This window comes from Chamaea fasciata, unplaced genomic scaffold (assembly GCF_029207755.1).
Source record: "Chamaea fasciata isolate MVZ Bird 193981 ecotype frontalis unplaced genomic scaffold, bChaFas1.0.hap1 SCAF_1, whole genome shotgun sequence".
Classification (NCBI taxonomy): domain Eukaryota; kingdom Metazoa; phylum Chordata; class Aves; order Passeriformes; family Sylviidae; genus Chamaea; species Chamaea fasciata.
In genome coordinates, this window is record NW_027094086.1 from 92,201,052 (window position 1) to 92,227,558 (window position 26,507).

The following is a 26,507-nucleotide window of genomic DNA, read 5'->3' on the forward strand; positions in this document are numbered from 1 at the left end:
ATGGGGGGGTATACATTACCTGAGTGTAATCACATCAGGCGCCACTGTTGATGTTATGTAGCAATATTCTATCAAAGCACGTAAACAGGGACAGGGCTTGGCACCCAAACTGTTGCAGAGTTTAAAAACTGATCTTATGTTTTATGTGATTTGCTCAGTTTTGGTTTAAAAAAGAAACTTAATTTGACTGCATCCAAGAGGGATTTTGGACATTTCTTGCTTTTCATTTGTTTTATAAAATCAGCCAGCTGGAAAAACTGCTTTTCATGGTTTCTGGTAAAGGAAAAACTGAGCTAAAGAATTATCATGTCAGAATTTCCTGTAGGATAAATGAAAATGAAATAAAATTCCTAAATTATTTGATTATTAACTCTGAGATTTACAAACTTCCTGGTAAATGTTGCAGTGCAGGAAGTGATTGGACCAGCAGCAATTGTTGCATTGTTTTTGGTGAAAGCAAATTTCCCTTGTGTAAATTTTGTGACCAGTCCACTATGACATGGGGGAAGTTGCTGGACAAGGGTTTTTTGCTATCATTCATAAATATTTTCATAAGGTCATCCATAAAATAAAAAAAATAATGCTTCTGTAGGAAACCTTTTCAAATTGAGATGCCAGGGCTGGGTTGCCTCAGTTCCAGATGCTTTGGCAGAACTGTAATTCCCTGAGAGTTGGAACTCATGTGTACCTATGGAAGCAGATGAAAGAATAGGAAAAAAAATAAGATACTGAACTACTTCTGCTGCTACATGCCTGAAAAAAAATCATCAAAGTTATTATAATTATGACTGTTATTAGATATCATGTCTGGTTTCTGCATATTTAAATTCTGAGAGAGGTGAAACTTAGGCACTTAGAGATCCCAGGGGAATAATTGCAGAAATGATGACATATTCCACTTCTTGAACAAATTTCAATACCAAAGCTGCATTCTGCGTACTTACATTTCTTCTTAATTATACTTGGATGCAGGATAGATAGTAATTTTCTGTCTTACAAATGCATGTAGCCAATTAGTCTTGTAGATCATGAATACGCAATGGCCTAACTCATTAAATGGAATTTTCCTTTTCTGTTGTTATGGCAAAAGAGTCTGCAAATAGCTGAGTATCGTATCTCTCTGGGAGCTCAGCCTTGGTCAAGGCTACAGATCCATAACTTCAGCAAATGGACAATTACTGGGTTTACTTTTCGTTCCTTACCGTGTGCCATGCTAGTCTTGTGTGTGTCTGTCTGTGTGTCTGTCTGTATGCATATACTGTAAATTGGTATAGGCTATATCGCTCCTCTAAACTTCAGATCCTCAATTTAAATGCCACCGTTGCGATACTATTTGATGAATTTAGTCTTCCTAATTTCCTCCCATTCCCAAGAAAGTCTGAGCCCAGAAGCTCTTCCCCTGACTGAGACATGCAGACCTGACCTCTTTTGGCTCCTGGAAACAAAGCTGAGAAAAGCTGGCAACATGTCTCTGAAGAAACCACAGCTTATATCAAATAATCTAACACAGATGTTCTTTTCTTCTTCCCTCCGATTTTTAAATTTTTTTTTTCTGCATAATATGCTTACCGTTCTGTCATCTCAGAGTACAAAGATAACATATGTAGCCTAGTCTATCTCACAGACAGGGCTCACAGCCACGAAGGCAGACTGTTATGACCAGAGAGATCCAGGGACCACAAAACAGTTGAGAAATGAGTTACAGACCCAATATTTCTCTGAGCTGGTTTTGCTAAGTTTCAGCGTCAGTAAATAATAAATAGGATGTGAGGACCTGACTTGGTGATTTGCCTTCGTGCTCTTCAGTGGTAGCATGTTTGCCCAAGAGTGGGTGTTGCTTGGCTAACACTCTGTCCTCCTCTTTTTCATAATATTGCAGGACATCTGATACTTGCGCACTTCAGTGCTACAGCGGATGTTGAGTTATGATTTTTAAAAGCTGTGGTCTCAAATATTATAGAAGTTACAAAACCTCTCAGTTTAGGGGAAATGTTTTCTGTAATCTTCTTACTGGAGTAGTTATCTTGAGTGCCTTTTTGACATGTTTTGCAAAACTCCTCTGAGGATTTAAATTTAATGACTGTTTTGTTGAAAACAGTAATAAAAAACCACCATGCTGTTGGTTGCACTGGATTTTTATTGAAATTTGAGTATGTTTTATCTGTTGTTATTTGTAGTTGCAAACTTCCCAGAGAATGGAAATTCTAAATGTGCTATAAACAAGTCTTAAACACCTCTTAAAAGTATGCAAAAATATACATATTTTCTACTATTAGGATTCTGTTACTGGGTCTGGAACTCAGGGATTTTGCCCCTTCTGCTGTGTACCCCACAACTTGTGATTCTGGAGAGTGAAGTCTATCTGCCTTTGGGGAAACGCTTGGTGTCTCCCTTGCTTTCCAGGGCCTACTTTGGGAATGTTCCAGATAAATGCATGAGGAAGGGAAGGCAAGAGTTATTCTGTGAAGTCTTTCTTTTTAGCAAATGGAGAATCATATACCTATCTCATGTGTATACATATGTGTGTACATATATATACACTGTAACACCAATGTACCATTGCTGTTCCTATTTCTTAAAGTTCTATTTTCTGCCCTTAACTGTAAGACAAAACCCTAATCCTATCTTTCACTGCTTGTACCTTTAAGAATCAAAACATTATTATCCACTCTGCATCTTGCAGAGTTCACATGGAACTTATGATGGAAGTCTTAAAACTTGTGTGTAACAGCTGCCACTAGGATGTGGTGGGAATCTTTCAGGGAGAGGGGAGGGGAATGTAACTTTGCTTATAGATATTAAAACTTTGGAGTAAAATGTGAAAACTTTTTAAGTCTCGGAATAGTAATAAAAGCAGTGAGTAAATTTAACTTGCTAGACAGTTGTAATTTGCAGAATGCATTTGTCAAATAGTTTGGAAATAATCCAAAGCACATTTAGATGGAAAAAGTAGAGATGGGCTCAGACTAGAAATGTGAACTAAATGTCCTTCCAGGTTTGCAGAAGTTAGCTATACACTTTGTCATAAACTCAGTAATGGACAAGACCAGAGGTGTTATATGGGGGATTTTGAACTTTGGGGAAAGTCAGATTTGGTTCCGTATCTGGTTCCGTATCTGTTTGGTCCCTAAATGCAACTGATTTGTCTTGGCATCTTCCATTTAATTTTAAAATTGGTGGCTCCTTTGAACTGTGGTACTGCATTTAGAAGTTGGGAAGTTTAATTGAAACATAGGTCTTTCCAGACCAGTGTTTATTTTGCCTTTATGTTGGGTCTGTGACTTAAAAACTCTTTTTCTTGAGTCTTTGTAATATGCAGTGTTGGCTCCACTGTCATGGAAATCAGTGTGAACTCATGAGTACAGTGAAATGGGATCACCAAGAGGGGATAAGGAGATGCCCCAGCATTGTAAATAACAAGGATGGCTTTTAAAGAAAAGACACCCTTTTGATGAGCAATGGCAGATTTTTTTCATCAGGTGGATGAAGATGTAATGGACTTTGTTCACATCTGACATTCTTATTTGCTGTCATGTTAATAAGTAAAAATCAGTTTATATTTCTGAACTGGATTTTCATGTTAAGACATTACAGCCCCTCAGTTCTATCCCTCGATTCTGGCTTTTAACCCTGTTAGTTTTAGGCTTTTATAAGTAGGGTTTTCTCAACTCCACTTTCTTGCTGATACAGAGTTTTCTCAGAGAAATTGATTGTTTCTGCTAAGGGCATTTGTTTGTAACTGCAATTCTCTTCTCAGTGTAATTCATTGGGTTTGCTTTCTGAGTCATCTCTCATCTTCTATTTTCCAGGTTGGTGAGAGGCAAAGAGTTCTGGTAACAGAAGAATCCTTTGACTCCAATTACTACGTTGCTCACAATCCTTTCTATGAGCAGGTACAGTTAAATAAACCAAATAACATCTTTTTGTTTTATCTCTGCTTTCTGATAATCTCAGCAACACAGTGTCAGAATAAAAAAATTCTAGTAAAGAAATAAGAAGCATTTTCCAGGAAACGTGTGACCATCAAGACTTTTTAATGAGATATTTTGTTGCATTATTGTGTTGTAAATATAATTTACCTGAAATTATCTTTAAAAATGGGTGTTTGAGTGTACAGCATGGTTTAAGAAGCTGTTAATTATAGCAGTAATTTTAATTTCTATGTCCCCAAAGCATTGATTTCTGAATAGTTGAGTCATGACAATTTGCATACATATTTCTGAAAAGTGTTTCAGGCAATGCAATTTGAAAAAAAAAAAAAAGAACTGACAATAGAAGGGTGAGAAACTTTTTAGAATAACACTTTAGCATGATATGTTGTGTTAATCTAAGAATCATACAGTGGTTTGGGTTGGAGGGGGCCCTGCTGGCCACCCCTCTTTGGATGCAGCACAGGATACAGCTGGCTTTTCTATTTCAAGTGCACATTTCCAGCTCATGTCCAGCCTCTCATCCACCGGCACCCCCAAGTCCTTCTGAGCAGGAAAGTTCTCACTCTCCCTGAGTTCTTCTCTTAGTCTGTACTTATGCCTGGGATTGCCCCAACCCAGCTGCAGCACCTTGCACTTGGACTTGTTGAACCTCATTTTTTTTTGTGTAGGTTCCCCTAATTCTCAGGCTTCTGTAGGTTCCCCTAAATGGCGTTTCTTCCTTCTAGTTTTTGTCATTTCCTTCTGTGTACTTCCTGTAGATAAATTCTTGCCACACAAAAACATTGTCTTTGAGCTGGGAAGGACGTACGTGCATCAATTTCACAAAATTGTTATTTTTGCTCAAAAGCCAATGACTTGTTTAAGACCAATAAAATTGGCTTTTCTGAGTCATCATGATTTTATTCTCCATTTTCTTGCACTCAATTGTCTACAGTTTGCTTTTGCTACCTTTTGGTATTCAGTTTTCTGAACCTGCAGAGACTGTAGATGATGGCTGTGCTTTCTTCTGGTTTTGGGTTATGTTACAGTGTGTATTTATTTATTTTTCCTTAGTAGTAACATCGCTAGTCTTGAAATATCTGTTTCTGTTACATATCTGGGTCACTGATTATTTTTTCCTCACTTTCTCCTTCTTTTCTTTTTGCTAAATCTCTCTCTCTCTTTTTTTATTACGTATCCAACTTCTGTCTAAGTCTTAGGTATCAATCCTCTTTGATTTTGTAGCTGATTAGTCAGAGTTGAGGAACATGGTCTTCCACATAGAGATTAAAAAGAAATTTCTTGGGGCTTTTTTGTTCAGTGCTTGTTTTATGGAAGCTTACTTAATTAAATGAAAAGCAATATGTACAGGAAACAAAGTGTTGATTTTTTTGTGTTGTGTTTGTACAGCACCTAATACATCTCATGACAGGGACTGGTAAAGAGTACATGAAATGCAAATAGTCACATAGGGGCTCATTTTACATTCTATTAGGGAAGAAATGCTTTCAATTAAGAAAATACAAATCTTTTCCCTAAAATCTTATGTTTGGCATGTTTCATAAGGATGGTATCCTACTGCTCACCCAGCTAAGCACAAGAATCTATGCTAGTAACTAAGATTAATAGCAGTAAATTGAATGATAGTAAATTGAAAACCACTCGTAAGTCTAAATATTACGTTATATATTATTTAAGCTGAAGCTCAGAGTCCTGGTGTAGTGTTCTGTTAACCCAAATAGTTATCAAATGTATTCTGTCTTGACTGAGCTCATCTGTACTAAAAGAATTTGCTATTAAACCCACATCGATAGAGCTGCACTGGCAGACTTAATGGTAGAGCTGCAGCTGACACTTGTAAAGGCTTAGGTGATACAGGTTACATTGAGCAGAGTAGTCTGAAGTGACCAAAGACTGCTTTGCCAGATCCACAGCCAAGGTGAGAGTTTCTGCTGGTGTAAATTAGTTTCTTAGAAATATCACTGAGGGTTTTTTCTTTGCAAATGCTTATTTCAAAAAAATGTCTGAGTGTGTGCCAAACCTGGATGCTTGGTTCTTTATGCTATTTTGCAGTTTTTTTCACTTCTTTCTTTTTCTGAAGTTGAGTGTATATTTAGTTAGTTCTCTTTTGCATGAGGAGATAGAAGATCTACAGAGGTCATGAGCCCAGTGATATACTCAGCTACGTAGTTCGCCTTTGATTTAAATTTTCCCAAGATGAATTACATGGAAAGAACAGTGATCCAGTTGCATTGTAACACTCTCTGAGGATTAGGGTCCTGGCTATGTGTTTGCTTAGTCTCAGCTTGCCTGTCTCTGAAAAGCAAAGATGGCTGCTTTACTTGGAAGATTCTTAGGAAGCTCAGCAGAGTCCTAGGATCTCAAAATGCTTACAGTCATGAACACCTTGAGCCTTCAGGGAAGAAGGGAAACCACTGGTGGGGATTTCCTCCAAGTGGGAAAATCAACAATTGTGATAGGTGAAAATGGAGAGGCAGTGTTTGGCAAAAAAATGGTCTCCAAATTGGGTGGCACAGATTTTTTTCTCTGAAGGTCCTCTGTACATGTGGTCCTAAAAAATAAGCCATTTAAAGGCATTTCAATGTCAGCATCAAAGAATCAAGATACAAAGATGTGATCATTGCCTTTGAAAAGCTCTTCTCAGCCCTGGTAAGGCCACACCTGGAGTGCTGTGTCCAGTTCTGGGCTTCTTAGGACAAGAGAGACATGGAGCACCTGGAGCTGGTCCAGCGTAGGGCAGCAAAGATGTTCAAGGGACTGGAGCATCTCTGTTACGAGGACAGACTGAGGGAGCTGGGCCTGTTCAGCCTCAAGACAAGGTGACTGAGAGGGGACCTCATCAATGTCCATAAGCATCTGAAGGCAGGGTGTCAGAGGATGTTTCCAGGCTCTTCCCAGTGGTGCTGAGCAATAGGACAAGAGGCAGTGGGTGGAAACTGATGCATGGGAAATTCCCCCTGAACATGAGGAAGAACTTCTTTACTCTGTGGGTGACCAAGCCCGGCCCCTGAGAGGGTGTAGAGTCTCCCTCACTGGAGAGATTCCAGAACTGTCTGGGTGCAATCCTGTGCCATGTGCTCTACAATGACCCTGCTTGAACAAGGAGATTGGATCAGATGATCCCTCTGAGATCCCTTCCAACCTGACCCATCCTGGGATTCTGTGTGTGGATGAGCTTCAAGTAAATGTTGTTAAGTAAGTCCCCATGATTCAATTTTTCATTGTATACAGTTTAAAAAAAAAAATGTAATTTCATCAGGAAATTACTCCACTTTTCTTTTTCAACTGCTTACCTATTTTAGAGCCATTTTAGGTCCATTTATTCTTCCAGCAAAAAACATTGCTCCTGTATTTTGGGCTCTTTCTTTTTTTAAATGCATGACCTAGGAATATCTGTTATGTGCTATCTTTTTTGTGAAGTGGGACTGTCTGATATCATGGTTGTGCAAATTCAGGAAAGAGTGGCATTAGTTGCTGACCCAAGAAATAGTCATCTATTTTTACAGGCATTCATTGTCAATCATGCATCTCAGCTGCAAAGGATCTGCACAATCAAAATAAAGGCTTGTGCAAAGAGAAACAAGGGTATACTTTCTGTCCTGAAGCCTTTACAGACTCAGATTTTTTTTTTTTTTTTTATGTGTCATGGGACAGAGATGAAAATGGGAAGCTTTACAGCAGTCTGTTAGAACTCTGTAATACAAATGCCCTTGGGAACTGTTTGGGTCTGGATTCAAAAGCTGCAATCCAGGCCCAAATTTCTCATCAATCAAAAAACATGACTTAAGGAATCAGCTGGAGTTGAAAAGAGCTGAGCTAACACTGCAAAACTCTCATAGAATGCAGGCTGGAGATCTTACTGGTCAAGTGTGCCAGGGGCTGTAATGTACGCTGGTGACTGAAATGTTTAAGTTTTAGGATTTTCTCTGATGTTTATCAAAAATCTGTTTTGTGAGTGGATACTAGAGATTCTAATGTTCGTTGTGGAATTTAGTAACTATGTCTTTATTTTATTTGAAAGGTTCTTGTGCCAAAAGATCCTCTGTTAATGGGTAAGATGGTAGAAGTGGATATTTATGAAGCTGGGAAACATTTTATGAAGGGGGAGCCAGTATCAGATGCCAGAGTTCACACTGCATCCATCAGCAGACCGTTAGCAAAAGGAGAAGTTTCTGGTTTAACAGAGGTGAGTAAAAGACATTTTCTGCTTTACTACACTGGCAAATCCACAGCTGTTCAAGCAAAATGATTCCATGCTATGTATCTGTTATCATTTTATAGTTCCCATTTATATATGCATGAAGCTTTAATCTTTTCTGACAGATTGAAATCTGAATTCAAAATATGTTTTTGCTGATGCCCGTAGCTTTACTTTGCTGACTATAAAGGCAATAGTACACTTATTTCTTGTTTCTAGATGCAAGATGGGGAAAGAACTTACTAGAATTGAAAAGATTTAACACCAGTAATTATATAATTCAATGTATTTCACTTTAGTGGAAGGATGAATGAGTTTACTTTGCTTTAAAAAGCTGTTTTTAAAAAAATATGTATTGATTACATATGTTTTAAAACATGTCTAAACACTATTCAGAGATTCAAAATAATTTGAAGGGTAGAGATGTGGAATATTTACAATATATTTTGGAAAAAGGTCAACATCTGATTTAGTCATGTAAAGAAAATGAAACTCTTTTAAAAAGAGATCTGATTCTTATTTTACAGCTCAGTAGATAGGGCTGTTAGCCAAGTATTCTCATACATTTCATGGAGCTCTAGTTGTAAAAACTGATGGAGTGTGAAATGAAAATGTGTATCACATTTCTAAGCATCATTTGATGTCCTTTCTCCAGCACTGTTGTTAGGATCTCCAAAAAATATGTAGCACATGGGAGAAGGATAATTGGCAGTTTTTCAGCCACCTTACTGCTTTTACAGTAAATTGCTGATAAGTATTAAAGTATATACATGTCCTTGTTTATGTTCTAAGTAGTCACATTTAAAATACATCATTGAGGCATACCTGAGGTGACCAGTATTAAGCTAAGCTCCTTGGTCTCTTGAATAAGTGGAAACATAGAGCAGCAATAATGCACTCCCTGTAATGCACCTACTGTAATGTGTTCAGCAGATCGTGACACTTAGGCACAAACACATTACTAGGCTCTCCATTAGTATTGTCTATGTGTATGAGTATATTGTCCTGATAAGGGTCTGTAAGAGATGAAAAACAGCCAAAACCTTCAAATTGTCTGGTTGGACTATGTGCCTATTTAAACACAGCTGATTTTTTCATCAGAATGGGGTTTTTTTTTTAAATAATCTGCTGGAACAGAACCAAGACTGTCATTAAACTGAGTATGTGCTGCCAGAAGTTTGTAGATGGGGACAAGCAAGCAGAATCTTGACTGAATTTTTTTATGTTAAAATGAGAGATAAAATTATTACAATGAAGGATACTGATAATTTCCATAGGGACTCATTGAGATATATAGAGCTTGTCCTGCCCTTTGAATAGGCACGAACAAGTATCTGGAATCCTCCTGTAAATGGCTGCAGCAAGCAAATGTTAAGGCAAATTGCTTTTCATGACTTTTGTGGTTACCAGGGCTCCTTCAAGGGAGTATCTTATATATGATTGGTCCACTGGAAATGTTAGGAACTTTTGTTTAATGGAAAAAAAATAGAATTTCAGTATTTCAGTAAATGGAACCTCTTTGGTACGTAGAAGCTGCAGCTGAAAGCTTTTAATCACACTTGGCCAATGTATAATACATAGAACATGAACTGAAATTCCTAGTGGGAACTTCATCCTGAAAAATCATACATATAAATAGAAAGTCAGTAACTTTCTTTAGGTTTCCAGAAAAAAAAATAAATTAGTTTACCACAAAAGTTACCTTGGATTTCTAGCTGGCTGCAAGATGCAATTTGGGTTGCTCTTTTTGGTTGGACTCCTGGGAAACACTTCCTGCTGCATGTGCTCAGGACATATAGTTCCAATCAAAGATGCTTTGAGCAAGATAAAATGGGCAACATCTGAGGGTCATGTGAGCCTTTTGTAGCTTGTTACGTGCACGGATGGCAGGTTGGGGAAAGCCAAAGAAAGCAACTCAGAATGGATGAATTTAGATACTCACTCAAAAGTAGCAAAATATCTTGGGTCTTTAACATGATCCCAAGTGTCTCCACTAGGTTTTCTGCAACTTGCAGAACTAAATTCTTGGATAGATTTTCCACTGTGCACATATATGAGCAAGAATTAAAGTCTGCTCATTATTAATGGTATTTTCATTAACTTTCATAGCACACAGTAAAAGGTGTTTCAAAATCCATCACAGCTCTACTTCTCCCTAATGAGGAATGTTCCCAGAAAGAGTGAAAGCTTTTGAAATTGTAGCTTTTAAGGAAATTAATCAATTGAGAGCACCATCATGTGGGGATGTCAAAGCAAGTTGATAAACTCATCCTAAGCAAGAAGGTACTTCCAGAGATGCCGTGAGGAGAAGGACTTCCAAAGAATCAGAGCTTATCTACAGTTGTGTGCTCTTTCTCATCTGATACGTAACACTCAATTTTTTTTTTCTGACAAATTCAGAGCGAGCACCACAAGCAGGGTGTGCGTCTGAAGGAACAGTTGTAGGCCTTTTTTTGACCTTTTTGGCTGCATCACTCTGGCAGCAAATTAGTCCAAAGAAATAAGTAGGTCGCCAACTGGAGTCAACAGATCTGACTGAAAGAGAGGGAATGCTAAATGCAAAAGTACAAAGAAAGATTTAGAGACTCCATAAAATATTCACACATTGTATGTCTGTGACAAGTAGTGAGGCAGATATATAAATAGAATTAATTCAAAATATTTCTAGAATTTCATGATTTTTCAGTGTATGGAGAACACAGCTAATATGCATATCCATTAGTGTACTAATAGTGTAGAATGTCTTACAGTTATTATACTCTTTAGGGAAAAACTGTAACCAAGTACATGGGCTTAGAATAAGGTCTTGACATTCAATAATGTTAGGCTCTGTGGCAGAATTTGGGGCAGAAAAGACAGAAGAGTCTTGGAGACAGCAGCTTGGGTTAAAAAGCTGTCAAAGCAATCAGACTTATTAATTTTAGTGGACATACTAAGTAGTAAAATGCACAAGTATTTGCCAGGATTTCTTTTTTATTTTTGTAGTGGTTTGAAAGCAGAACAAATGAGAGGCTCCAAGTCAGAGATACAATTTAATAGGAAGAAAGGAAAGAAAGTAAAATAAAATAGATGCAATAATACAAAAGACCACTGACAGAGTCAGAATACAACCTGAGCAGGGTGATGGAAGCAGTCCAGATGAGGTGGTCTTCCTGAAGCAGTGATCCCGTGGAAAGGTCTGGTGGCTCTGGTCCTCTGCGAATCCAGTGGGTAAGGGCCCCCTGTACTGTCCCAAACCCCAGATTATATCCAGGTGAGAATGCTTGGTTACTCCCCCTGGGCGGAGCATCTCACAATGGGATGATGAGTCATGCAGGGGGTCCTTGATGGCCCATTAAACAGAGATAGCTCCTGGAGGGAGTTATCTGTGAGTCATGGGCAAGGCATTTGATGAGCCATTAACAGAAGATAATGGCCCAGAGGGAGGGGGTCTGGGAAAACACTGCCCCACCTGGATTCAACAGTTCATGAAGATGGTGATAGAATACTTTGTGCACATCCTATACTACAACCCAGGACAATTTTTTAATTCAGCATGAATTTTCTTATAAAAGTCACTCAAAAGGGAGTGATGTCTCCAAGTGGCACAATTTTACAGGAGGGCTATTTGTGGAGGACAAACACATTTGGAAATTTCAGTTGACAGATCTGCTGTAGACTTACTTGGCTTTAAAATGTGCAGTTGCTGATTCAGTAATAGAACTATGTTTACATTGCAGAGGATATATAGGTGAAAGTTGAAGTCAAGAAAGCATGAACACGTGTAAAGGCACTTTTGGATTTGGTTCTTGTAGATCTAAGATAGAATGTATGTGAACTGGACATTAAAAAGTAGTGACAGTAACCTTAAAATGAACATTCAGACAAAACAAACCTGTCATGAGTTACTAACTGCAATTACAAATATCAGTGAATAAGTATTTCAAAGCTTTGGTCAAGATTTCGTTCTGTTGAGTTTCACAAGAGCAAAAAGAAGATGTAAATGCTGTAGATGTTACATCCTTTTATTGAGGAAGGCTTGAAGTTGATAAAACATTAAGAGTGCACTTCAACATTTTGAGATTCAGAAGAGCAATTTAGCATGTTTTCTATGTTCTTAAGCACTCTGGTAAACTTGTCTTTGAGGATTTGGAGGTGGGTTTGCAGTGCACATGGTGTTGAATATATTTTCTTTGGATAATATTTTTGAAAAGTCAGCAGTTTGTGTCAACAGTCTAATGTAATCTAATTTACAAGAAAAAACAATTTTAATATTTGAATTAGTTTTATTTGGCCACATTTAGGGATCTTGACTGTTTCTCAGCAGCATAAAGTAAAATACCTAATAAATGTATCCTGTTTTCAGACAAATGTTTGCCCAAAACTAATCATTGAATAAAAGTAAGAATCTGCAAGAATATGATCTCTTGTTAGAACCAGAAATAGAGTATGTTGTGCTTCTGTCCTCCAAAAATAATTCTGGTTGTGTACATATGTTCTGTGACTAGAGGAAAAAAATACTGCAAGATGAAAAATATATGAAGAAAAGACCAAAGGACTGAGGGATAAAAATAAAAGGCTGGCTACCTGCCAGAGTTGCAATGCATTGCCAGAATCAAAGCCCCATAAGTCTGAGGGCCTTTGGTGGGAAGTTTTAATCAGATGGAAAATCAAGGCAAGAGAAAAAGAAATAATTTTAACAGGCTGTTTAATCCCCAGTCATGATTATTTTATATTCATCATTCATGTTTCTATAATGCTTCTATGACTGACTTTCTTTTCAAACAAATACAGGCACATCTTTCAGTTTTCTGTTTTCCATTGGTTTCTGTGATGATATTCTTGAAGTCTAACACTTCCCCTGTGAATGGCATCTGCTGGGAGCTAGCATTTGCAATGTCTCCTTTGTGAGTCCAGGATCTTGGTGCACATCTCTGTGACTCCCACAGCTTGGAAATAGCCACAGTTGACCTGTTAAGCTAATAGCTATTCAAGTCATTGGGCTCTTTGGAGGAAATGAGGAGAGAGCCACTGATTTTCAGTTAGCAACCAATTACTTGGTCATTCTGCTTGTTCCTGTTTTCTCCCCCATCCTCTCTGCATTTTAACTGCAGTAGGTTATTATGGCATTGTGCTTCTGGATACTAATGAAGAATCTTTATGTTACTGGTCTTCCAGTTAGCCACAAATATTTTCTAGCTACATGAGCAAAAGATGACCTTTAAACATCACCCAGGCTTTTTTCTGATGTTAAGAAACAGGAAAGATGCATATATCAAATGCTTCTTTATAGCCTGCCAGAAAGAAAATTCAACAAAGCATAGCTTAAAGGAAACTCTCTGATCTCAGGTAGAAAGGGTGCTTCACTTGCAGGCAAAATAAAATGGAGAAGGGGAAAGAAAATGCCTTCTGCTGGAACAGAAATGAAAGAAATCGTGTCAGAATTAAGATGTCTGTATTGGAAACTTCCTTCAAGGACTTGGAAGAAAATGTGGAAGATGTGAGTTAATTAATAAGCACAGTTTTTGCATGTGCTGGAGTTTCAAAGTGGTGGAAAATTTACTTCATTAACAGGAACTAGAGATTAGAGATTTAGGGCAAAAAGAGAATGAGGAAGCAAATTTTAGATCAAAAAAAGGCATAGAGGTGTGAGTAGAGGAATCTTTCATAAAATTACAGGAACTGTAGAAAGTATGAGAAATGCTAATGAAAGATGGGAATTTCCTAAGAAGAAGGATAAAATAATCTAGACTGTACCTTTTACCTCTCTCGGAAACCTGCTTTGAAAAGGGATCTTTGTGTCACAAAGATCAAGAAAGGGCAATTTGAGAAATGGAGGGAAGTTTCTATTAAAGAGAAACATACTGACAAAAAAAGGAATATTTTCTATGTAAAATCATTTTCAAGTAATGCTTTATGAAAATACGATGCACTACTTGGTGCTCTTGCATTCTTAGGACTATACCTTTTGTTAGCTCAGTTGAACTCTCTCCCACTTTGACACCTTTTTTATGACACTAAACTGAGTAGTGCAGTTGTTGCACCTGAAGGATGGAATGCTATCCAGAGGGACTTGGACGAGCTCAAGGACTGGGCCCATGGGATCATGATGTTTAACCAGACCAAGTACAAGGTGCTGCAGGGGAATCCCTAGTATGAACATAGGCTGAGGAATGAACAGATAGAGCGCAGCAGCCCTGCTAAGAAGGACGTGGGGGTGCTGGTGGATGAGAGGCTGGACATGATCCAGCAATGGGCACTCACAGCCCAGAAGGCCAATATCATCCTGGGCTGCATCAAAAGCAGTGTGTCCAGCAGGGAGAGGGAGGGGATTCTGTTCCTCTCTTCTGGTGAGACCCCACCTGGAGTGCTGCGTCCAGCTCTGAGGTCCCCAGCACAGGAAGGACAAGGACCTGTTGGAGCAAGTGCAGAGGAAGCCACCGAGATGATCAGAGGGATGGAGCACCTCTCCTATGAGGGAGAGCTGGGAGAATTGGGTTTGTTCAGCCTGAAAAGGAGGAATCTTTGGGTTAACCCAATTGAGGCCTTCCAGTGTCTGAAGGGAATCTGCAACAAAGATGGAGAGGGACTTCTTACATGAGCAAATAGTGACAGGACAAAGGGGAATGCATTTAAACTAAAAGAGAGTAGGTTTAGATTAGATATTCGGAAAAAAATCTGTACTGTGAGGGAATGAGGCACTGGAACAGGTTGCCCAAAGAAGTTGTGGATGTCCCATCTCTAGAGGTGTTCAGGGCCAGGTTGGATGGAACTTTGAGCAACCTGGTTTAGTGGAAGGTGTCCCTGCCCATGGCAGGGGAATTAGAAACAGATGATCTTTAAGGCCCTTTCCAACACAAACCATTCTATGAATCAATGATTCTCTGATTGTAGGGCAAAACATGCAAGTGCTTGGTGCTTTTGCATGTATTAATCTGTTTAATTTAATGTGTTACTTGTATTACCTGCTGGTTGTAAATCGAGGTCATAAAAGATGGTGTAAAATCCTTCCTAATTAATCTTTTTTTCTTTCTTTTCCTTCAGTTTTTTCATGAAGGTCACTATAAAGTTAATGTAATAGGAGATATATTTCCTTTTGAAGAGCAGAACTCAATGCCACCTATGGATGCTTTTTAAAAGGACCTTCGAAAGTCTCATTATTTCCTGAAAATTTGTCGTGTGCTGTTTCTTAGATGTTGATTTTCGTGATCTGTACTTCATCTGTGTGCTGTATTGGCTTTGTTTATTTGAGAAACTGAGTTGGCTTGAATTTTCTTCTGCTTGAAAGCCCATTTCTTGGCTTAAATTTTGAAACTTGCGGTCGAGTCTTTCTTATGGGCAAAGTAAATTTTTCTTGCTGGGTTTAGATAAACACTGGCTTGAATCTCATGTAGTGTTTGGGGAATTTTAATCAATGCTGGTCTTTAGGAATATACTTTGCCAATGTCTGTGACAAAGAATCGAGATGTAAGTCAGCCACCTTGGGTCGTGGGTATGGACTTCTTTGTTTCCAGCCTTATGTGCTATAATTCAATGAAGATTTTAATTTAGCCATTTGACGACTCGCAAATTGGAGCAGAAGGTAGTGCAAGTGTGTTGATCCAACGCATTTCGCTGCCCTGCTTAGAGGCCTAAAATACACAGAGGTGATATAAGACAGCAAACCCAAGAGCTGGTGTAAGACCTTCACCAAGTAGTTTTATCCTGGTGTCTTTCATTTAATGGGCATGTTGTCTTTCTGCCCATCCCTCTGGCAGGGCTGAATTTCAACTCTAGTGATCAAAACTCGGCTGAAACAACACATGTAACGTAGACCCTTTTCAAACAAATGCTCACCACAGTCCATTTCAGGTGAAAAGATATGAACTTTAATTTATTTACTCTTCATTTCCTCAACAGACAGTGCTATTTTGCTGAATGTCACTGTTTAATCACTTAAATTACATAATTATGTTAATCCTGTGCAGTTCATGCAATAAATGGAAATAGTAATGGCTGGGAGGATTCAACTCTTAAGTAATTTTCTGGAGAATAAGCAAAGGTTAAATAGAAATGTTCTACCCCTTCTGCCTCCAAAAGTAAAAATCCAAGTGCTAAAATAGTTCTGCTATTTTTGCGTATTATTTCTAGTACTCAACCTGCTGATGCTGCACTGCAAGATCAGTGAGTGGGTTCTGCTCTCTGTTGGAGAGGGAAATGCGTAGCCATGGTAATTTTAACTACTTGACACTCCCTGTAATATTTAGGAGTTCCTTTTAATTTTTTTTTTTTTCCCATCAGATCTCTAATAAACACACTATTTGGGAAAAATTAAATAGCATTTGGTTTTGGTAATCCCTTATTGTTCAGTATACCAATGTTCAGTAAGTTTTAATTGGCTTTCAGGAGGAAAATATAGCAGCCACAACTTTTCTCAATTTTTATGTTGTTTTGGAAGTCATGTACATCCAATCCACAAAAATCATCATAGATTGTATTTTATACCTCTCCAGTAGACTTTAAAGATAAGTGAAGGATATTCAGACCATGTGTACATTTTATCTCTGCCTGCAGTATCTAGTCATTCCTTTTCTTCTTATTAGTACTCCTTAGATAACCAAAAAGCACGCTTCAGTGTTTCTCGCTCGATTCCTTCCCTGACTCTCCTTTCCCTGTGAGCGAATACAGTCAGAGGCATGAGATATATCTTGAGTGGATGTTATTTCTATGTGTTCCTCCTTTGTTGAAGCTGTAATTAAAATAGTCTTTCTACATGAATACTTGAAAGGGACAGCACAAAAAAGGCACATGTAGCTCATGATACAGCTTTCCCCATCACCAAATGAGAGGTCAGTAGGAGGTTTGAATTCACACATACAAATTTATGGAATGTTGAACATCCGCCTCTTAGAAATGTATTTGTTGTCAAAACCATTGAAGTGAGATGATTCATTACCTTTGAGATTGTTTTGAAGGGCAGTAAAAATTACAGTCATGAGATTAAGCTATTTTTAACTAAAAACTGTTTTAAAAGTGTAGCTCATTTCAAAAAAACTATCAAACTGTGTTCAAGGTAAACTGCCATGTTCTGTATCCTTTAATATTGTTACTTGTTCAAAATCTTTATTAGATTCTGAGTAGATAATGCATTTCTAATAGTCTAATAATCATCCTTTGTGTTCTTGCTTATTCCTTTTATGATAATGAGGATTGCTATGGTATACATAAATTTTGCAAGTAACTTTTTTTTTTTATTCAGACAAATATATTGAAAAAGCATTGAATCACTGTGCAATATTAGGATTAATTTTGAGTTATAGTAGGATATCCAGATACAGTTTTAATCATAATTTCCTAGTCAGACTTTTATATTTGGACATAGTGATTTATGTTTGTACTTTTAATGTACTTATAAGAGATTTATTAGAGATTAGAGATTTTTTGGTTTTAATTTTGTAGTGTCTAGGGTAATAAGATAAGGAAAAAGTATAAGAAAAAAGCGGCTTTTCAGTAAGAAACAAATTTTGTAAGGTTTTGTCACTACTAAATTATAGTTGGGGAAGATGTCTTCATATAAAAATTCAAGGGCACACTTCCAGGGGCTATGTCTTTTACTGAAATTACATTGCAGTTGAGTAATAAGTTCTATTTGATGGCCACATTGGAGAAAAGGTATCTTAAAATATTCAAATACCATACTTCAGTGAAGTGGATGTGAAATTCACCACTTTAAAATTAGTCTGCCAAGGATATACTCCTAACTACCCTAGAATATCCAAAGAACTTACTGTGACTCTTGAACACATTAGAATGATTGTATGCTCGGACAGTCCACAGAATATTATAGCATCTAAGCCAGCTTAGAAAACGGTGCTTCTTCAAAGGTCACGTACAGTAACTTTGTGTTTGTGCAGGCTGTATTCCATATCAAGTTTAACATTTCCTCCAGATCCTTTATCATGCCATGTGTTGTTGCAGATTTACTGGACCAAATAACAATAGAAATAAACCCTTGCCCTCTTACTACCATCTCTCCCACTAAGATATTTTTAAAGGAGTCTTCTCAAACTACAGGGCTAATAATCACTGTAAGAATTTGCGTTCTCTCTTTAAGGAACTTGGCTCAGTGCCTATGAATTTTCATGGGACCTGACTTCTAAACTGAGCTTTAGGATCAGTTCTTATTTTTAGCTAGTTCCAGAGCAAGCTGTTCCTGTGGGCTTTATCAAAGACCATTAAGTAAAAGAAACACAAAAATTACTGGTTATTTAAGTACTTTGTTAAAGACAGCTTTACTTGTGGTTGTCGATAACCTTCCTCTGACTACTTCTCATTGTGTATTTAAATTACTTGAAGAGTTCCCCCACCTACAATTTATTATTTCAGACCTTGGAACCCTTCTTAAAAACGCAAAAAAGTTTTTGACTAATTTATTTTAATGCCAGCCATTCTAGCCAGAAAATACAACTGCATCTGTTGTAATTGTCTCATCCAGCACTGGGATGAAGGAATTATGGATTGAAAGATCTAGCCATCTTAGCATGAAAGGTTATGGTGGCGGTGTGGTAGGGTTAGTGTAAATAGCCCAAATCCCATCCATGTTCCCACTAAGGTAAAATTGGTGCTACATCTTTTTGCAGGATCTTTTAGGTGTTAAACCTTTCTTTTTCATCACAACACATTCCAAAGCTTGTTCATCATTTTCTCAGTGAGTTGATTCAAAGCAGATTTGCAGGTTGGCATCAGAAACAGTTCATGTTTTGAGGTTCCAAGAGAGTCAGAGAGCTTCAAGCACAGCTTTTCTGTGGTTGAAACTCAAGCCCATGGGATGTTAAAATTACAGCATATTTACTTTCATTTTTTTTCCTCGAGTCGGGTCCGTAACTCACATTTGGTGTAATAATTAAATCGTGATCTAGGACATATTTCTTCCATTCTAGATAACATAAAAAACTGGAATTATGATGAGGGAAATGTATGTACTGCAGTGGTGCTTCAGCTTCTAATCACTAAGGTAACAAGCACTGTCATGAAGTCATTTTTAATTAGGATATAGTGGTGTAAAGTCAAAACCAAAGTTATTCTACACATTCATTAATGTCACCATGGTATGAAAGAAATAATATGGATTTTTCTCAGTCTTTAATGTAAAAAAGGGCTGAAAATCATTTTTAAATTAAAACATGCATTTTAAAATGTTTATAAATATTTTCCTAGGAGAAATGTACATTTTTACTTGTTCCTGCTGATGGTAATCACACAGAATAATTAAGGACCCAAAGGCAGACCATTTTCCATCTAGATAGCTCATCAGCCCATAAGAAAATAGTTAATCCCAAGTTTCTGGCTAAACTTAAGTCAGCAAATGAGTGTTGATTTTACTGTGCTATCAGTGTCTTCTTAATGACAGTTTTTATTTTGCCTTTTTACCTAGTCTTACCAGTAGAAACACTGTTTTGTGAGACGGCCTGTAAAGAAGCCCTGTCCACACGTGTGTGAGCATGCCCCTTTATTCCAGGGCAGAAATGGCCAGCCTCTGGTGTGGGACAGCCTAAAGAGTTGACCTGGCTCATTTGGTGTTATCCAATACCCTCTTTTCCAAGGGCTGCCAGGTCAGTGTCATGTATGTGGGAGCATATATGATGTGTGGAGCAGGAGAGCTCATAGCTATTAATTACATGATGCATTTCTGTCTGGCCGAGTGATTGGCAAGGCATGGCAGTCTAGGCTCTTGGTAGACCCACATGACCTCTCAAAAAGGTTTGACCACCCAAGTACTACAACGCGAGATGGATGTGTGATTGATAAATAGAGAAAGGAATGAAATCTGACTGGCTTAGAGAGCCAGATGTCAAATGCAAAACAAAAAGAAGAAGCCCCATGGAAATTACTATTATTTTCCTTTAGTCTCGGTATAATCAGGGGATCTTTGACACAATATTATGTAAGAAAATTATTCACTAAATGTCTTGGCTTTCAAATTCATAGATCCTTCTTCATACCTATATATATGTGTGTACTGTGGCAGAATTTGAACAAATGCTCCATTTTAGATCGGAGTGTCTTGGAAATGTTTGTGAAAGTAGTTTTGATGGAACAAAAATGTTTAGGCAGTGCACTCAGGCTCTTTTTGTCAAAAAAAATCACATAGCTGCAAAAACTACCTATGCATAATATCGACCAGATGGATTTTTGGTCCTGAGGAAAGGGTCCTGTTATCAGGACTAGAGGATTTTTTTTTTTAAACTCTCGTCCTTGTTTTGACATGACTTCACATGCGATTGTTAAGTCATTTCAGTCAGTGTGACTGTGATTTATCTTATCCGTATGGAAACTATTTTGCAATTCTCACATACAAAATCTCTGATAAGTGCAGATAACATAATTATCATACAAAAAGGACAGCTGTGAATATCCATTTCTGACACAGATTTTTTTTCAAAATACAAGAACTTCAATTTGGTGAAATGATGGAAGTAGTGCTTCGAATGACAGGAATTTTTTTCCTTTTTCAGTTCATGTGTCTCTTGTCCAAAGAAATGGTAGTTCATTATTTTTTCAGTGAGGAGTGCTTAAGATTCTGTAGTATAATCAGATTTTGTCACAGAACCTCAGGGGAAAGCCAGATGTGCAGTTCTTAAGAGCTGGAAAGGAATGAATGATACTTGGGGGAGTATCTTGTGTGATAAAAGAAAACTGTTGTAGTGCTGTTAAGGTTTAGTATGGAGACATGAAACATTTTAAAATTCAAACCCATCAACTTGTTAAAGGCTACATTAAGCCCCACAGTTGTCATCCTGTGGGCTTGCATTTCTCACCCCTGTAGACACCTGGTATATGTTTGCCAATTTCAGGTCATCCTCTGTTTTATTTGTATTTATCTCACTTTTTTGTAACTTCTCCTGGTTTCTGTAACTACCACATGTGATTTGGAGTTTCAGGAGTACAGGTTGGTCAGCAGGGTGGTGGCATAAAATAGATCATTGAGGCTGTTGTCTGGTCTTTCCCTCAGCAGGAGCACTGATTTAAATTTGGGCGGAGGTTTGGTTTTGTTGGGTGGGGTGTTTTTTTTTTGTTTTGGTTTGGGTTTTTTTTTTGTTTGTTTGTTTTTTTGGGTTTTTTTTTTTTTTTTTTTTTTTTTTTTTTTTTTTTTTTACCAGCCCTTGGTGTTCTCCCAGTGTTGAAGTGGGTAGGTTCAAACGTTACTGGGATAGGCAGAGACACTGAAATGATTTGGAGGACACCACTTGCCCAGGAGTCAATTGCTGTTAATACTTGTATTCACCTAGAGACAAAAGCAACAGCAGAACATGAAGGAAAGCTTCATTAAAATATTATGGGCTGTATTCTCACAGACCGGTAGCCTTTTCTAAATAGAGGAATGTTTAGCAATCCTCATTTCTGTGTAAATGCCAGCTGTATTGTGTTTCAGTCTTCTATTAGGTGCTTATGCAGTATTTTCACACATGTCCATGTGCAATTTTTTTATGCACAGAACTGAGACTGTTCCTTCAATATAAGAATCTTTTAGGTGGGGAAGAACCTTACAGATGACCAAGTCCAATCACTAACTAACCCGGCACTGCCAAGTCCACTGCTGAACCATGGCCCCAAATGCCACATCCACACATCTTCTAGGTACCTCCTGGGACAGTGACGCAGCCACTTCCCTGGGCAGCCTGTTCCAATGCTTGGCAACCTTTTGGGTAAAAAAAAATTTCCTAGTGTCTAATTTAATAAGCTACTGTTTGATATTTTTCCTCTTCAATGTCATGTAGTGTTAGTGTTGTTACATGCCTTTTAAACCTTTCTTTCAAGGGAATTACTTATTTCTTTCTAACCTTTCTTGTGACCCTCATAACTAAATTTCTGAGTGCTTCAGAAACGGTTATAAGTTTATGTTTAGATTATCCTCCTGAAATGAAGCTTTTGTCTTCCCATTTCACAGATAAAGATGGGGCAGATGTTTAAAGTGTCTGCTAGAAGGTTAGTCTGGAGAACAAATTTGATCGTGGCCAGTTAAAAATGCTTGGAAATAGATAGTTAAAAATTATTAAAATTTTGTAGCATGTATTCAAGCAAGCTGCAATATTGACTTTTCAGCATTTAGGACAACTCCAGGGGATGATATGTCAAAGAAAAAGAGGAAATTAGTATTTTTTGTGTCATTGTTTATTCTAGAAGAACTGAATTTCTCCTCATGAGCTAATCCTCAGAATTATCAGATACAACTTGCTAGAACACACTGTGTAACACCCATGAGGGAGAAGACTGAGGTCCAGTGGGTACAAATGGTCAGTAATTGAACATGACAGGGTGCAAGTCCCTGCTGAGGCACTCCAATCCTGTACAACTGCAGAAGTTTGGTCAGACCACCCTGTGAATGATACGAAGTCTCTCCTGAGGGTAGATATTCGTTCCAGCCTGCAGATTGGATACTTACTGCTCTTTGATGTCTTAAACAGGGTGCCAAGGTGCTATCATGATTATCTAGCATAAAATACACTGCAAGCCAAGAAAGGTTTTTCTCATGTAATCTTTCTTGTGGGGAAGGGCTGACGAATCATTTGTGGTGACTGGGGATAGAAAGACTGTGTTAGAGCAGTTAGGCTTGCTAATCACAGAAAGTAACCATTGTTTGATGTTTCCATGAGAGAGCCCTCCATTAACTGCAGCTGAACTTGACTGAGTGTGAAATTAAAAAGGAGACACAGATTTCCAGACACTCCCTCAGGTGCTCAAAAGTATGCTAACTGGCACTGTGGGAGACCTCCTAAAACAACTAAGGATACTTAAAGGAAAGAGGCCATGGCAATGTGAAAAGAAAACCTTTGTATTATCACTGAACCCACAAAGTTGGTCAAGATCAGTCACACTATATTAAGTGTTAAATTTTAGGCTTACATGAAATGCTTCTTTTTGCCAAGGTCTGCTTCCAGCTGTGTTTGGTGAGCATCTGCACTCCCAGGAGCTGGAAGTGTTTAATCCTAGGCAGAAAAGTCTGAAAATAAATGTAAGAGAAATTGTCAGGAGACTACATATTAAGGTATTGCCCAGCTTTAAGAAAATGATTTTAAAACTTAGACTTGACAGACATAAAAAGATTTTACAGGCTATGTTGGCTTCTGGTGGCAGCTGGAATCTGAGACAGGAATTGTAGAGACCTGATTGCTGACTTGCATTGTGGCAGTCAAGACGCTTCAATCTTCTTTATTTTCTTCTGCCTGTAAAATGAGGGAGGCATGTAGACCCCACAGATACCTACTAAAATGAAATTTGAAGCTCTGGAATCTAGAATCATTGCAAAAATCTCTTTGCTCTTTTTAAATGCATGTTTAATATCCATGACATTGAAGTGTAAGAAGGGCTGTATCCTTTGTCTCTGAGGTTGTTGTATTATATAAGTCTCTGAGGAACATCCCATTTTAATGCTTGGTTCTGTAGGAAGAAATGAAAACACCATAAATTCAGGATTATAACATATTCTAGGATTAAGGGGAAGGCTTTAGCCAAGAATATGTACATATATCAGTTTATTCTACTTTGCTCTGTCTAAAAGATCTTTGAAATCTTTCCTGATTTTGAGAGATAATGTCCCTTGGGTAAAAACAGTATTACTCATTTCACTGTTGATATGCAACTATCCGTCAGTTATATTGGTGGTTCTTGTGACATGAATGTATATTTTCAGATCTAGCTATTCATTCTACTGGGGTACTCTTTCTGATGGAAACCTTTTGTGTCTTTGCCTGTAGCTACCATTGACCTCCACGTAATTGTCACTGTTGTTTCAAGATTTAAAAGGGAAGCAAAAAGGTGATGGTCTCTGAAAGCTTGTGCTGTAGAAAAAGTATATCATATTTCATTTAATATTCTCATTTGTAGAGCTGTCTTTGAACATTCACATGCTGTCTTCCTTTCATCATCCAGCAAAATAAACTGGGAAAATTGTTGTATTGTAAACACAATCTTAAAATTCTTATTCATAAAAAAATGCACCCCCCCCAAAAAAACCCCCCAAAAAACCCAATAAAAAAATCTCAGTGATCTTTTAAAGAAGGAGCAAGCTGGAATCCTATGGAACGGTATCTAATAAGACAGGCCGTGGTATGCACACTGAAAAATGATATCTAGTGTTACTGTACAAGTTAATGTACATCCTGTGATTTACTGTAATGTATTTCCAAAGCCATAAGGCCTGTGCTGGTGATCTCTAGGAAACAGATTTGTCTGTTAGCCAGCTAATTACCGAATAAGTGCCCAGAGCAAATACCTGCCATCTCCTTCATAAAACTATCCTATGCACAGGGAGATAAATAGTGACAGAACCCCATCCTGAATTTGTCCACATTGTGCTGCTGTGTTCGTTCTTCATTTTAAGTCATTGCTTGGGTGACGGTGGTTTTTTAATTGCAAACTTTTCCTGTTTAGATGGTCTCTCAGTCCTGTTGTAGTTGCAGGTGCTGGCTGGAATACTGGCTGTCATGTCCTTTGATTCTGTCATAGTGATTGACATCCCACGCACCTTATTCCAAAAAAAGAAAGCTCAGAATCCAGGCATCACACTGTTTTTTAAAGAGGTCATGTCTGACCTTGAGTGACAGGTTATTTTGACAGTGCATTGTTTGTGTAGTGGAATGATACTGAATCACTAAGTTTAATAACAGCACAAAATACAAATATGTAAAAAAAGAGTTAAGTCCTGGCTGGAAGCATTTATGGGTAAATATAAAGAAACAGGCTAAAACAAGTGGGTATAATGAAAAACAGCACAAGACTGTGTTTTAAACATTTTGGAGGTGGTTTTTGGCTTGTGTTTTCTCAGTTGGTTGTCTCTCTTGTTTTGTTTCTTTTGTTAGTTGAGCTTTTTGGTTGTTCCCTTCCTGCTCAAAGTGTACATCACAGTTATTTAATAAGTCTTAGTTGCTCAGTCTTCTGTCTAGCATCTAAGTGCTTTTTGAATTTTGAGGGCTGATTGAGGGAATAATCTGAAAGACTGGGGGAGGGAAAAGAAGTAGGTAGGCAAGGGCCTACTTTTAGATGAGAACATGGCAGAGAGCAGGGAGATGTCTGCCAAGAAAAACACCAATGCAGCCATACAGTAAGGGTGGGAATTTACAGAGAGAAAATTAATTCACTTTATACTCTATAATAGGAATATTAAAAGTTGAATTTAATGTTAATGTAGGAGGAGGAAGTTCTAGATGTGTGTCTGTATGGCATGACATTGCAAATTTGTCTTCCTAGTGGTATCTCTGCCTTTGTTTATTCTTTATTTATTCATCTCTGCCTAGCAGAGGCTGCATGGTCAGCTGATGCAAGAGAGAAATGAGGAGAAGTAGAAGGAAAAGAGAATGGACAGGAGGGATTAATTGTAGTAGTAAATAAGGTTAAAGTTGAGAAGTGAGCAAAGTTGTTTTTATCTATGCTGATCAAAGGATTCAGACAGATCACTCAGGTGTTACTGGAAAGTGCAAATTTTGCTGACTTGCTGTGCAGGTCAGGGAAAGCCCTACTTAAATATGGTCTCCATAAAGGATGACAGCTGAAAGGAACTGCAGATTTAGTTCAAATAAGCTTAAGGTCAATCAGTCTCTACAACCTCCCATTTTTACCTGTGTAGTTGTATTTGACTGTGGTCCAGCTTCTAGGAGTATTTCTGACCTGCCTTAACTGGGTCATTTGTGGTGATCTTGATGTAAATTAGGAGCTGGGAACCATAATGAGCTCAGATTTGTGTCATGGAGTTGCTCAGGCTGAGGCACCAGGCTTGTTCAGGGCTGGAGAAGGGGTGGTGGCCTCAGGAGACCCCAGCAGAGCCTCCCAGTGCCTGCACAGAGCTTCCTGACAAGACGAGCCAAGTGCCTCCCGTTGGCATGTGTGGGATGATGAGACACTGGGCCTAAGCTGAAATGAGAGGTTCAGATGGATGTCAAGGGAAGCATTTTACCCACAAGTGAGCTCCAGCGGGGGAGGTTGTGGTCTCCATCACTGGAAGTTTTCAAAGCCCAAAAAGAAGAAATAATGCAAAATTCCTTTGCAAAAGAACCTGGATGCTCTTTTTTTTCCTTGAGGTTTCTCACTTTTTAAAATGGGTAAGTAAACTCTGTGTGTTGGGAATCAGCGAATTCCTAGGAATGGTGCACAACTGATAACATCTGACACAAGCATGCTTGTAGACAGCATTTTCTTTTAACAGCATCATACTGGGCATTCATTGGAATACATGATGGCAAGGATGCATCTTGTAGGAATTACCGTGTTAATTTCATTAGGAAAAAAATATTTTCTGTGCCATTTACTTTGTAATTTAAGATCAGTATTCCACATTTGCAGGAGGCTGGTAGAATTTTTAAAGTAATAAATCAAAGGAGTTCTCTTAATACCTGCAAAACTAAATGTGTCTTCCAGAACCATTC

At 38.0% G+C, this 26,507-nt stretch overlaps 1 protein-coding gene across 2 annotated transcripts in view; it reads left to right on the forward strand.

Moving 5' to 3' along the window:
- Window positions 1–26,507, forward strand: part of CDKAL1 (CDK5 regulatory subunit associated protein 1 like 1) — a 383,001-nt gene that overhangs the window by 350,735 nt on the left and 5,759 nt on the right. For both annotated transcript variants that reach the window (XM_066189285.1, XM_066189298.1), the window contains 2 exons: window positions 3,810–3,893; window positions 7,954–8,118. In XM_066189285.1, the coding sequence (XP_066045382.1) occupies window positions 3,810–3,893; window positions 7,954–8,118 (249 nt within the window). The remainder of the gene's footprint in view (window positions 1–3,809; window positions 3,894–7,953; window positions 8,119–26,507) is intronic.